The sequence below is a fragment of the Neomonachus schauinslandi genome, chromosome 9 (assembly GCF_002201575.2).
Source record: "Neomonachus schauinslandi chromosome 9, ASM220157v2, whole genome shotgun sequence".
NCBI lineage: Eukaryota > Metazoa > Chordata > Mammalia > Carnivora > Phocidae > Neomonachus > Neomonachus schauinslandi.
In genome coordinates, this window is record NC_058411.1 from 62057215 (window position 1) to 62069609 (window position 12395).

At 40.6% G+C, this 12395-nt stretch overlaps 1 protein-coding gene across 2 annotated transcripts in view; it reads right to left on the reverse strand.

The window, feature by feature from the left end:
* The window catches only part of NPAS3 (neuronal PAS domain protein 3), an 840191-nt gene that overhangs the window by 231472 nt on the left and 596324 nt on the right, over positions 1–12395 (reverse strand). For both annotated transcript variants that reach the window (XM_044917919.1, XM_021695392.1), the window contains one exon: positions 4211–4300. In XM_044917919.1, the coding sequence (XP_044773854.1) occupies positions 4211–4300 (90 nt within the window). The remainder of the gene's footprint in view (positions 1–4210; positions 4301–12395) is intronic.

Here is a 12395-nt window from a genome sequence, read left to right on the forward strand (position 1 = left end):
AAGGCCTGGATGTCAGAAAATCACGCTCAGAATGATCTTTGGCACACCAACGTCTGGAGGGAGGGGGGAGAGTCACCTGTCTGCTTATGAGATTTGCAATATGTGCGTTCATATTTGTTATATGGTCAACACAGCCTTGCTCTGAATGTGAACTTCAATGGAAGCAAATCAATTATGTCATAATCCACATATTAGCCCCTACAGAAATTGTATTTGAGATTTTCATACTTCAGTCCCAGAAAAACTTTGCTTTCCTTAAGAAGCAATGCTTCCTTATTTTTTGATGAATAGCTGTATTTCCCTTTTTGCTTTGGTTACCAGGGAGCTCACAGCTAAATGTGAAGCTTTATCAGACTATTTATATCCGTTCTTAGAGCCTATTGTGTTCTCCTACTATGTGGTAACAAATGATTTACTTTTGCCTTTTTCCTTATACCCTAGCTATATTTTGCCATTATTTTTTATTATATACATTTATGTAAACTAATTCTTTTGTGGAAACAGGAGGGTATAAGCCAATGAATGACTATTTCTCTATGTCCTGTATCAAACTAGACATTTTTTTATTTATCATATAAAGTGTCTTTTGGATCCTTTGGTGATTATGCCACTTACACCCTGGAAGAGATTTCTTAAAATCTGTCTATGTATCATTACTGTATTTTTAGTACTAGGAAATACACTGTTTTCTTTATTCATTTGCACTTATGTTTATTCCATGATGGCTACAGAGTAGAGTTAGTTTTTAGCTGCTCTGAATGCTGTCATCACGTATTAGAAGGCATTTAATCCCCACACAAACCAAACTCAGCCTTGATATTTGGGGCTCTTTCTTTAAGATAAGGTTTCACAGTGAGTAACTGGGAATCATCTTTAACTAGGGAAGCAAGTCAACACTGTGTATTTCTCTAACCTGAAACCACATCTTGGATGTTGAGTTAAATATATATCTCTGGCAAAGTCCAAAGGGCTGCCCAAGGAGGTTTGAACATCATCACAAACCCCTTCATTCCCATCATCTTGACAATATGAAAATACTTGAGAGAGAATAACCGCCACACATACGCACTGGACACCAAGAGCTGTTAAACTCAACAGAGAGTAGAGGAGAAATCCACTCTGGCTGTCTCTATATTCACACCATACAACAGAGCTCAGTAAAAGATTCTCTACTTAGTTTTCTCACGAGTCAAAATATCATCCTAATTCTTTCCTGAACATAAGCCACTTTAAAGCCACCATATTTATTTACATGTTGAAGGGAAGTAAAACTGAGGAAGGAATATTTTGAGAGTTACAAATGCAGATATAACTACATTCGAACGAACTGACAGGCTCGGATTATTCCTCAACAATTTCACTGGGTAAATCTTTGATGATACAGTTATGCTTTGTCTTTATTTAATGAAATTATTTAAAAAAGGAACTGAGGAACCATAATTTCATAGACTCCTTATCTCTGTCTAGAATTTGATGGAATAACTTCTGAGCCAAAGTTGTGGGACACAGAGTGTTTGGTTTGCATTCAATTAAGGGTGTGTGTGTGTGTGTGTGTGTAAAAGATTAAGTATGTACTTAATTGAATAACTCTGAGCACATTTTACATAGCATGTCACCCATGGGGACCCCAAGCCCCGACAACTGCAAGAGGACACTGAAGAAACTTGAAAAGAGTTAAGTGTGGAGTATCCCATTAGGACTTAGAACGTAACATTTACTGGGATGGAAATCCTTTCCCAGAGTTTTGGCATCGATTTTTTTCCTTCTCATTCTTTAGGCATTTAAAAACATACCACACTCTTACTGGATTATTTTCACGTTAACCCGGAAGTACTCTTAAACTTTAGTTTTGAATGCTAAACACCTACATCAGCGTATGCAAACATCATTTCTTAGTGACTTACCCTTCATCACTTCCAAATGAAGACCTCTGTACCTCGTAGTTTCTACCTGCATGTTCCACATTGCTGACGACACTGAACACATCCACCATGGAGGGTATAAATACACTGGGGCCAGTGTCTGCTTCCGGGCAAGTCAAGATGCTGACTATTGATACACACTTTAAAAGCCATCACATAAAATAGCAGGGAATGACTGCACAGAAGGTGCCAGTTACTGTCCCATGTCTACACAGCTGCTTTATTCTGCAGAGACCTCAATTATGGTCTCAGATTTTAGGAAAAGATTGACTTAATGTTACAGTAGAAAAGCAGTGAAATACACTGCTTTTAAGGAGAAACCAGCACAGGGTTAAAGCCAAATTTTTCTTGAACAGATGATATTTCAGATGGCCACACTATTCCAGATGCATCAATTTCCTTGAAAATCCAATCCATATATGTGCATATGCTGTGCTGGCAGGAGGACTGACTGAAATGGCCAAAACCCAAGAGCTAATATTCTTTTGGCCAGAATAATGCAATTATTATTTTCCTAGCTATCAGTCTAAGCATACAGAGCCATCTGTTATGCAAAGCAAACATACACATCTCAATTACAGAAAATGCAGTTGCCTTGACAGAATTTGGATTACACCACTAACCAGGGCTGTAAAATGTGTTTTGAGCTAGTATATAATGGATGCTTTTCAGGAGTTCCCTAATTAGCATTTACCTGCTTAAACTAATTATTCATCCTTCTTCTTCACTGGCTTATTAAACTTTGTTGGATACTCTGCATAAAACAGATGAATATGGGCATTGCCGAACAACAAACAGTGGTGTTTCCAGTTCTGAACAGTATGAACGAACATGGTGGCGTGCCCATGAGAGCCAAACTGGAGATTGTCAAAACTCGTGTCCCAAATAGATTAAGACAAGGATTAAAATCTACAAAAGGCTATTACAAAACCAGAGATTTCAACAAGAGGCAAGAATGCTAATAGTGAGTTAACAATAGCCCGGTTTCTATCATTTGGTTTGCTAAAACCCACATAAAATGGAATTACTCTATAAACTATAACCAATAGCTTGTGTGTTCTTCAAGGAAGAATTAATGGACCCTTGCTTGGATTCTCGACAGTAAATAATCAAATTTGGCAGTGTTTCCCCTCCTACTCCAACCCTCCTCAAATGCCAAATATTTTTCTTTATTATTTCCCAGTGTCTTTCTTGATTTAGCTATTACCAAGCAAACTCACTAACAGCCAAAATGTTCCAGCCGTGCCGGATGCCTCCTTAGAGTGGTGCCAACTTTCGGAAGCAATGAGTCTGGGGTGGGTCTTGCTTAAGAGGAGAGAGACAAATCTTATCTCCATCTTTAGCTCCAAGGGGCAACTGAATGAGAAGTAGATTATCCAACTTGGCAGATCATCACATACATACAAAATCCCTCCCACCAGGGCTGTGTTTTCCTCATGCCAAACCACCAGATGAAAAGGGTCAAACTCCACCAATCACCTGTATGGGCACAGATATCCAGATGTTCAGCATTTTTACGGGAAAAAAAAAACCCACATCTAGATAATTAGTGGAATTGCAAACTTTTCTTCAGGGGATTTTGGCATTCTGTAGATGCAGCCTGTGTCCCAGACTCTGACGGAAGTAAAATTTGTGTATTCCAGGGGAATCTCAAGACCTAACATCTAGGATTTTGTCCCTTGTCCCAGCTGCCTCCATCTTCTTTTCTTCCAACCTCTGACAGACACGTGTGAATAATTAAACCGCACGTAATGAAAGGCGCTCTTATTTTATGAAATTGTCTTTCAGCATTGGGAAGCATTTGCAAAGGCAGCAAAATATATCCTTGCTGGAACCCTCCCTGCAACACATTTTAATGGTCTCTTTCAGCATTTCTTGACTCCAAATGACTCCCTGTCATTGTGTCAGCTCCCAGGATAATGCAGGGTACTCCATAAACATCCAGTAATAGGACACAAGGGAAGCACTATTAGTGTGTCCCTCTCCTACTGGGCACAGAGGTTTCAAAGTTCAAAACAACTGAGGGAAGAAACTTCATTTGTTCTCAATAAATTAATAATGATCCTTGGGGGGGAGAGGGGGACTAAAGTTTTAGAGCACAAGTTTATTCTGAACGTTCCGAATGGACAGAATTTTCTCACTGACTTTGTGAGAAGAGCCAGGTAGACCCATTAAAGAATAAATTTGATAATTCATGCCGAACCAAATACCCGCTGAAGAAGGAAAAGCACAAGGCAGAAGGAGCCTTCACAATCACCGTCAAGAATCTAAATTGTTGTTTTACTTACTTGTGAGAGGCCTAGGTAGATGGAGACGGTTTCAGAAATGTACAAAAATTTTCCTTCTTGATTTAGTGCAAATACAAAGCCATCCAGGGACTGCAGAAAAAAATAAATATATAATTAAGTTAATAAACATATGATGGAGATTTAATTAATAGGGCATGTGATACAAAGCAACACATACTGAATTCAAGACTGTTTTTCTTCATGGCCAACAAAAGTCCTAAGATATTCTACCATTGCCCTGTAAGTGAACAAACAAAAGGTCTGAATGAAGACTACGAGCTTTCCTTTATTTCAGGGACTTCCTATGTCTCCGTCATTTTGACTAATATACATCATATTCATGTACAAAATCAGGTCATAATGATTTTATGAGCTGTTGACTTTATTTTTTTGGATTCAGTAGGTTAAAAGATTAAATCAGCCAGATTCTCCATTAAATAGCTGAACAGGAATGGAAATTGCAGTGAAACGAGAGGGGAAAAAAAAGGGCCCCTTTATGAAGAGCAAGTAAAATCACCACTTGAGCTACTGTGGACATCAATAATTTGTTAATTAATAAAGGATTATACCCTTCACACTTCCAGTGCCTATTGTGGTAGAACAAATAGGAAAAGTCAATACATTATGGGTGAATGATTATAGGCCGAAACCTTACAAACTGTAATCCTTTTTTGCAAAACTCTATGCTCAAGTTTTATTGTGATAGATCTAGATTCTATTACAGCTCCTGAAGTGGAAACAAAAGAAGGGGGTGGGGAGAGAAGGAAGCTATGCATCATCTGTAACTCCTGAAACCTTTGTCCACTTTCCAAATGGAGGGTTGCGTTGTCAGTTTGATGAGTGGTGTCAATCATCATGGACTCCAACTGCAATGTACCACTCAAATGGAGAGTACCTTTGTTTCAAGTTCTTGCAATTCAAGGGCATTTTATACCCTCCATCCTTATGTCTTTTGTTTTGCTTTATGTATTTATCTTTAACCAGGTAGGTGGCCCAAGTACTGCTTGCACGGGAAAAGATGTTTCAAAGAGTAGCGGTTTTTACAAAGGCTGTGAGGTTGGAAAAACAGGAAACTCACATTGGGAACAAGGCATGTGGCAACACTCAATTAATGACATAATTCTTAAGCACGGAAAGGTGGAAGCAGCATGTAAAATTCAGGTAGAAACATGGACTGTCTCAAATCTCAGCAATAATCTCAGTTGCCTAAAATACTGAAATAAAATACTGAACTTTTTTTTTGAGCTCTAAAAGTATATATGAAATAGATATATTTATGTATTATATTTATGTATGTACATGGGAATATATATATTTGGATTCCATTATACACACACACACACACGACATTTGGATTCCATGCTTCCTGACCCATTTTCAGAGCTCCACTGGTCAGAGACTGTGGGTAGCACCCAACTTCCTCCTCTGATTAGGTGTGTTCCAAAAACATTTCAAAAGTCACTTTACAGGATGACATTACAAATTACATGACAGACAAGCTTTTGGTCAGGACATCGTCCATTTATTAAGCAATACGTGCTAAGCAGTCTGCATGTGTTATCTCTTTTAATTTTCACAGTATAATTTGAGGTAATTATATTATTATCTACATTTTATAAACAAGGAAATTGAGGCTTAGTGAAGGCAGGCGACATGCCTGTCTCCAGTTAGTGATGGAGTTAGGATTTGAACTGTGACAGTGAGAATTAATGACAGTATTGCCTCCACTAAAAACAAAGGTTCTCTGATTGATATGTGTAAATCAATGGAAAGAAATGGTCACAGAATTTCTGAAGTTAAACTGTACTAAGATGCGGCCTATGACTTAAAAATCGTCACTTGATTTTGAATGATTTGTTTAGATGACAGAATCCCACTGTTAGGAGACAGATAGGAAGTGGGATGACAAGAGAGTTCACAAGTCACTCCCACAAGAGGTTAACTTGTCACCTTGCTATGTAATATCTCTCCTGGAATCAGCTATGGGACAGGGAACAAAATAGTGCTTAGTGGACTCCTTCCCTTTGACCAAACTACCACCCCCTCTGGAGCCTGGTGAGATATAACCTTTCAAGCTTGGAGTGTGGCCCAGTGGAATCTCACTTTGAACCAGTGCAGAGGGGCAGATGTTTCTTCTGTGGATTTTGGGAACGATCTTGTTTCAACATGTCTTTACCTCACACAAGAGATCTCCTGAGGATGACTTATGAAGATTAAGACCCTCCCCGCTACTCCTTTCAGTCTTCCCCATGGACAGGTCTTCTACTCAACCCAATGGCCATGCCCTGGAACACAGTCAGAGAGAGCTGTGTGAGCCATCTTCTCAAACCTTACAGTGCTGCTGTCAGATGAGAGAGACAGAGAGAGAGGAGACAGGAGAAGCTTTTATGGGGACACAGGACAACTGAAAGGCTGGCTCAGAGAAGAAAGGACTGATGGAACTGGCAGAGAGATAACCTCTTGTCCTCCAGACCCTCATTTTACCGGTGAGGAAACTGAGACAGAGAGGTGCAGTGCTTGGACCAGATCATTCGGTCAGCTGGTGGCAAAGCTAGGATTAAATCTGCTGCCCCCCAGTGATACTGTTAAAGCATTTGTGACATTGTATGGACCTGACCGGCTTATTCAACTCCCAAGGAGACTGAACTTCTCAACAGCGGGTGATGTCTTATTCATCTTTATCTGGCCAACACCTAACAACCGCTCAAGTAAGACTTAGTAACTTCCGGTTCTACCTCCAAGCCCCATGCTCCTTCCCCTAGATCACATATGCTAGAATGACTGAGAGGGATGGAGATTATCTTCTGCAAGAGTCCTGGTCATGAAGCCCTTAGAGGATTTGCAGATTCTGATGCCACAGATGTCTGACACAGCCTGGGATATCTCCTAACATTTGCAAGACCAGAGTCAGACTAGATTCTTCTTCTTTTTTTTTAAGATTTTATTTATTTGCGAGAGAGAGAATGAGAGACAGAGAGCATGAGAGGGAGGAGGGTCAGAGGGAGAAGCAGACTCCCTGCTGAGCAGGCAGCCGGATGTGGGACTCGATCCCGGGACTCCAGGATCATGACCTGAGCCGAAGGCAGATGCTTAACCAACTGAGCCACCCAGGCGCCCCAGACTAGATTCTTCTGTAGTTCTCCAAAACACCTAGTGCAGGGCATTTGCCAGCCATACACATCCTTTCCATTCTCATTGAAAGGGATCGTGATTTCGTAATGTTAGGTTCGTATCTCTTGTATTTACTAAAACAGTAGAGGATGTTTGGGCATGATAGCAAGGAAAAAAAAATTTCTGGAGGCAAAACATCTGACGGTATTAAGCAACACTGATCTAAGAACTGGCCAGTTTTGTTTGGCAAAGCAGAGGCTCCGACACATGTTCCAATTTCCTGGTGAGATTAAAATGAGTCTATGTCTACATGACACAAAGCATCCAGTCAATTCAATTAAAAATAACAGCCAATTTGGTGTGGGAAGAACACAACTCGTCAGATTAGTTGTTTGTCATCACAGAGGTAAAAAACAAAACAAAACAAAAACAACAACAAAAAACTAAACGAAACAAAACAAAGAAAACCTGGTTAGCCATATTTTTTACCTTTATATTTCTCACGTCATTATATCGACAGTGTGAGATGACTGTCCCAAACTCAGATCTGATCACCTTTCAAATAAGGCAATGGGGTATGAACTTGTGTCAGCAGCAGACTGGCAAGGCTGCCCTTCACACGGCCATTGCCTTCTGATTGAGGGTCATCCCTGTCCACAGTTAGCTCTGTTCTGCTGCTTAGGGAAGTTTTAAGAGAAGCATCGATATTGGTTTTATGTGTGTGTCTTAGTCTTAAAAGGTGGCGGGGGAAGGCAACATCCAATCCGTTAGTCTTGGGAACCAAAGGTGATTAATCTGAAAGTTCTGTGGAACTTTTAAAAATTCAGATTCAAGAAAGCTACTACATTCCAAGCTTTTTCAATCACTGCGGGCTACTTTTTAATTTTTTTTTTTAACTGCCCACTGTTTTCAACAGGCGCCAATTAAGATTCTGGGGTCAAAGGGTTAATTACATCTCCTTACTCACTATGTAGAATTTTCTGATTATTAACTAAGGTTGGATTAAGATGAAAAAGAACCTACACAAATGTTAATGCTAGTCCCTCCTTGAGAAGATTTATTATAAAGCCACGCTGAAATCTATCTGCTTTCCTCAAAGCAGATGGAGAACAAAATCTTAGAAGAAACAGTAAAACAGACATTTTAAAGGCATGCTAGTATCTGATTTATCAAGACAGTTTTCTTATTACTAAAACCAGTTCTTAGCCATCCTGACAGGGCTGATAGGAGATTTCCTTTGTCACATCCTGGTAAGTCTATGAGGTACACATACAGGAGGGAGGCTTGGATGCACAAGTCAGGGGCTACAGCATCTCTGAATAATAATGCCTGTAATTATAATTTATATCCCCTGACATCCGTGTAACATATAAAGTATAAGACACAGTTTCTTAACCCCAAAAGCTGAGGGCCTCTACCAGTATTTGTCAAATGATGAGGTTATTTCCTTGCAGGGTATGAAACTAACTATAGCTTCATGATTGAAGGTACACTAATGTTTAATGCATTGTGCTAAATGGATTTATATTTGTCAAAGTAGTTTTGTCTCGGCTTCCTTTTTTTTTTTTTCCTGCATATTCCACTGCAGCCAAATCTCACAGAGTGAGATCTTGACCATGGTGCCCTTATGGGGTAATTCTCATGTATATAACCACTCCGAGATTAGCGGTTCTTTCTTCCACATTCCAATGCAGAAGAGGAAAAAAAAAATCACCCCAAACTCTTTTCCTATGACCTCACTCCAGTTAGAGTGAAGAATTACCAGTAGGCTAGGTTATTTTAATGACAGATTATTTTAAACTAAGCCTTCACCATCTGTTCCGCCCACTAATTATGAATGCAAAAGGAACATATTTCACAATTACATCAGTAAAAAAGTAAGATACACGTGATTTAAATGCATGCATGTGCTCCATGTCCAATGCACCGTGCATCTGTGATGTTCTTCTAATTCAGGCTTAGACTATGCAGAAAATACCGAGCCCTGAGAGAGGACAGTTTCTAACACACCCAACTTTCTCCCCAAACCCAGGGTTTTTCATTGTTATGACAAAATCCTGTTAGAGCAGGAACAGAACACGGATGTCAGCACAGGGCTTTTGCAAGCCATGAAATAAGAGTATTTTATAACTGCTGAGACATCTTTGCTGTTCATAAGGAGAGGCTGTATGAGAAAATTTCTTCTGCTCTCTGGGCAATGGGTTAGCATTGGAAATGGGGGAGGCTGCTCTGGAACCATGCCTCCATCATCATGAAAGAAGCTGAGTGAATAAGCCAAGCACAGAAGAAGCCTGGCCTAAAGAGTGAGGACAGGGCTTCAATACCTATCTTTCCACTCTGTTCTGGCAGCAGATAAAAGAGCTAGAAAGACAAAAATGTTTCTTAAATTTTTTGGCCTTTGGATACAATAACACTTTGACAGAGCTCATTAAAATGCCATATTGCCCTCTGATTGCACTCAGGAGGTGATGCTAGACTGCTCACACACACACACATGTAGACTCGCAGCAACTTCAAGGAGCCTGGGACGATGCCCAGAAGTGCCCACATGTATCTGTTTATGGGGAAGAAAAAGTTTCCCAAATTTTGTCCTTGCAATCTGAGTTTTAACAATCAAGCACTGTGCAGAAACAAAAGCTTTATTTTTAGAGGTAGGAATCTAAGTCAAGTATATTTTCTCAAAGTAGGTGAAAACAGACATCAAAGGTTTGGGCTTTAACTCTTAGGAATCTTCCAGAGCTTTCTGGCTCCCATGTCTCTTCCTTTGCCCCTCCCCACCAGTACAAGTCAATAACATGAGGACTAGCACAGTTTCATGTCATTATCATGTACCCAAAGACACGTTTCCCCATCACAACCAAATTAGATTCATTCAGTCCCATCTGAGCATTTTCCCAATAAAAAAGAATTCTAGAACAACAAATGTTGGTGCCTCAAAATGCCTCTCCTAAGAGTTTCCTAAAACACATATATCTAAACATCTTAGGTGAGAAAACAGTGCAGAGAGGCACAGACGGCCTCTCTTCGTTCTTAGCGGAGAGTTACCAGAATAAAAGGAGAGATGTTGAGCTAGTGAAATGTTAAAACATGAAAAGAACAAAGACATCTGCTTTCTGAGCAAGGAGATCAGGTTTGGCTTCTGCTCATTAAAATTCCATTTTGTGGAAGCTGTGTATCAAAGTGCTGACCTTTTTTTCTCTGGGATGCTAGTTCAAGCCTTGCATCCAGCCCTTGAGGGATGTAGATTTCTTGATTTGAACATCCAGCCAAATGGACAACAGGCTCCGGTATAAGGACAGGGTGCAGCATTTGAGGGAATCGCACGTGTCTGTGTCTCTGAGCCCTCGGGGGCAGCGCGTGGACCCCACATTATCTGTTGCTTGTCTTGGGAGACTGGCACTCCACGAGGCTGTCGGTGCCCATGTGCTGCTCACCAGCTCCTTTCGCCTGAGGGAGAGGATTCTCACTAGTTATGCTAAGGCACAAATATTCACTGGCACATTAAAACGTCTCCTTCCTGTATATGTGGTATACTAATTTACTGAAAGCCAGGAGCTAATTCCTTATTGTGCATCTTTCCCTTTTAATTCAGGGTTCTCTTTCAAGTTAAAGGAAGACTCTCGTGCCAGTGGGAGTAATATAAAGAGTACATTGTACTAGTCCTGAAAAGCCAAAAAATGTCACTGCTTTGCTTTGGCTACTCATTGGAGCTTGGTCAAACACAGGGTTCCAGGTGTACTGCAAGTTGTCGGGATTATACAAAACAGTACAGAGATGAGATCATAATTGTTTTTTTTAATTAATTTATTTACTGGTGGGGAGCAGAGGGAGAGGGAGAATCCTCAAGCAGACTCCTCGCTGAGCGTGGAGCCCAGTGCAGGGATCGAGCTCATGACCCCTAGGTTATGAATTGAGCCAAAACCAAGAGTCAGATGCTTAATGACTGCACCACCCTGGTGCCCCTAGATAGGTATTATTTAATCCTACTTTATGGATAAGGAAGCTGAAGCCCAGAGAAATTAAGTACACTGCTCAATGTCACCCATCAGTATGTGGTAGATCTAAGAAAGAAGGATCCCTCTTTTTCCTCCTGATGCTAGGACTACCTGCTGGGCACTGTAGTTGTTTCATACCCCATCAAAGCTGCTCAAAATCTGTGCTTCCTCCAGCATTTCTTTCCCCATAAGAGATTCTCATGTTCCTACTGTTTAAGCGTGATGCTTTCAGAAAACAACTGTTGAGTGCTCACTATGCACTGGGCCTGTACCAACTGAGGTTTCACAAAGCTGAGCAAGGACCCAACTCACAAGCTTCTTCCTTTTCTCTTCTTTTTTCTTTTCCTTTTCTCTTTTCCCTTCTTTTTCCTTCCTTCCTTCCTTCCTTCCTTCCTTCCTTCCTTCCTTCCTTCCTTCCTTCCCTCCCTCCCTCCCTCCTAGATTTTATTTTTATTTATTTGACAGAGAGAGAAAGAAAGAGAGAGAGGGCGTGCACAAGCAGTGGAAGCAGGAGAAGGAGAAGCAGGCTCTCCGCCGAGCAGGGAGCCTGATGCGGGGTCAGATGCCAGGACCCTGGGATCATGACCTGAGGCTGAGGGCAGCCGCCTAACCGACTAAGCCACCCAGGCACCTCCACCAGCTGCTTTCTTAAAGAAAAATCATCTGTGGGATCTGAGACTAAGCAAATGAGCAGAGTTGGAAATTAACTTTATAAAACAAAAAGCTGCAGGGCAAAGGCAGTTTCCAGCTTAGGATATACTCTGTATGAGGTGGGGATCCCTGTCCATTATCACTAAGCTCCATACCTGTCATATGCTGTCTTTGATTTAGAAAAGGCAGGGATTGAGGAAATTTGTATTTTTTCTGCATTACTAAGGTATAATTGACAAATGAAATTGTGAGATATTTAAAGTATACATTGTGATGATTCGCTATACACACACATGGGATTCCTCCCATCTAGTTAATGAACATATCCATCAGCTCGCATTTTTATCTTTTTGGAATTTGTGAATGTACAGTCAAGAGACTGCTAGACCTCAAGGAAATTCTCATGTGTTGGAGGAAGGGGTTAATGC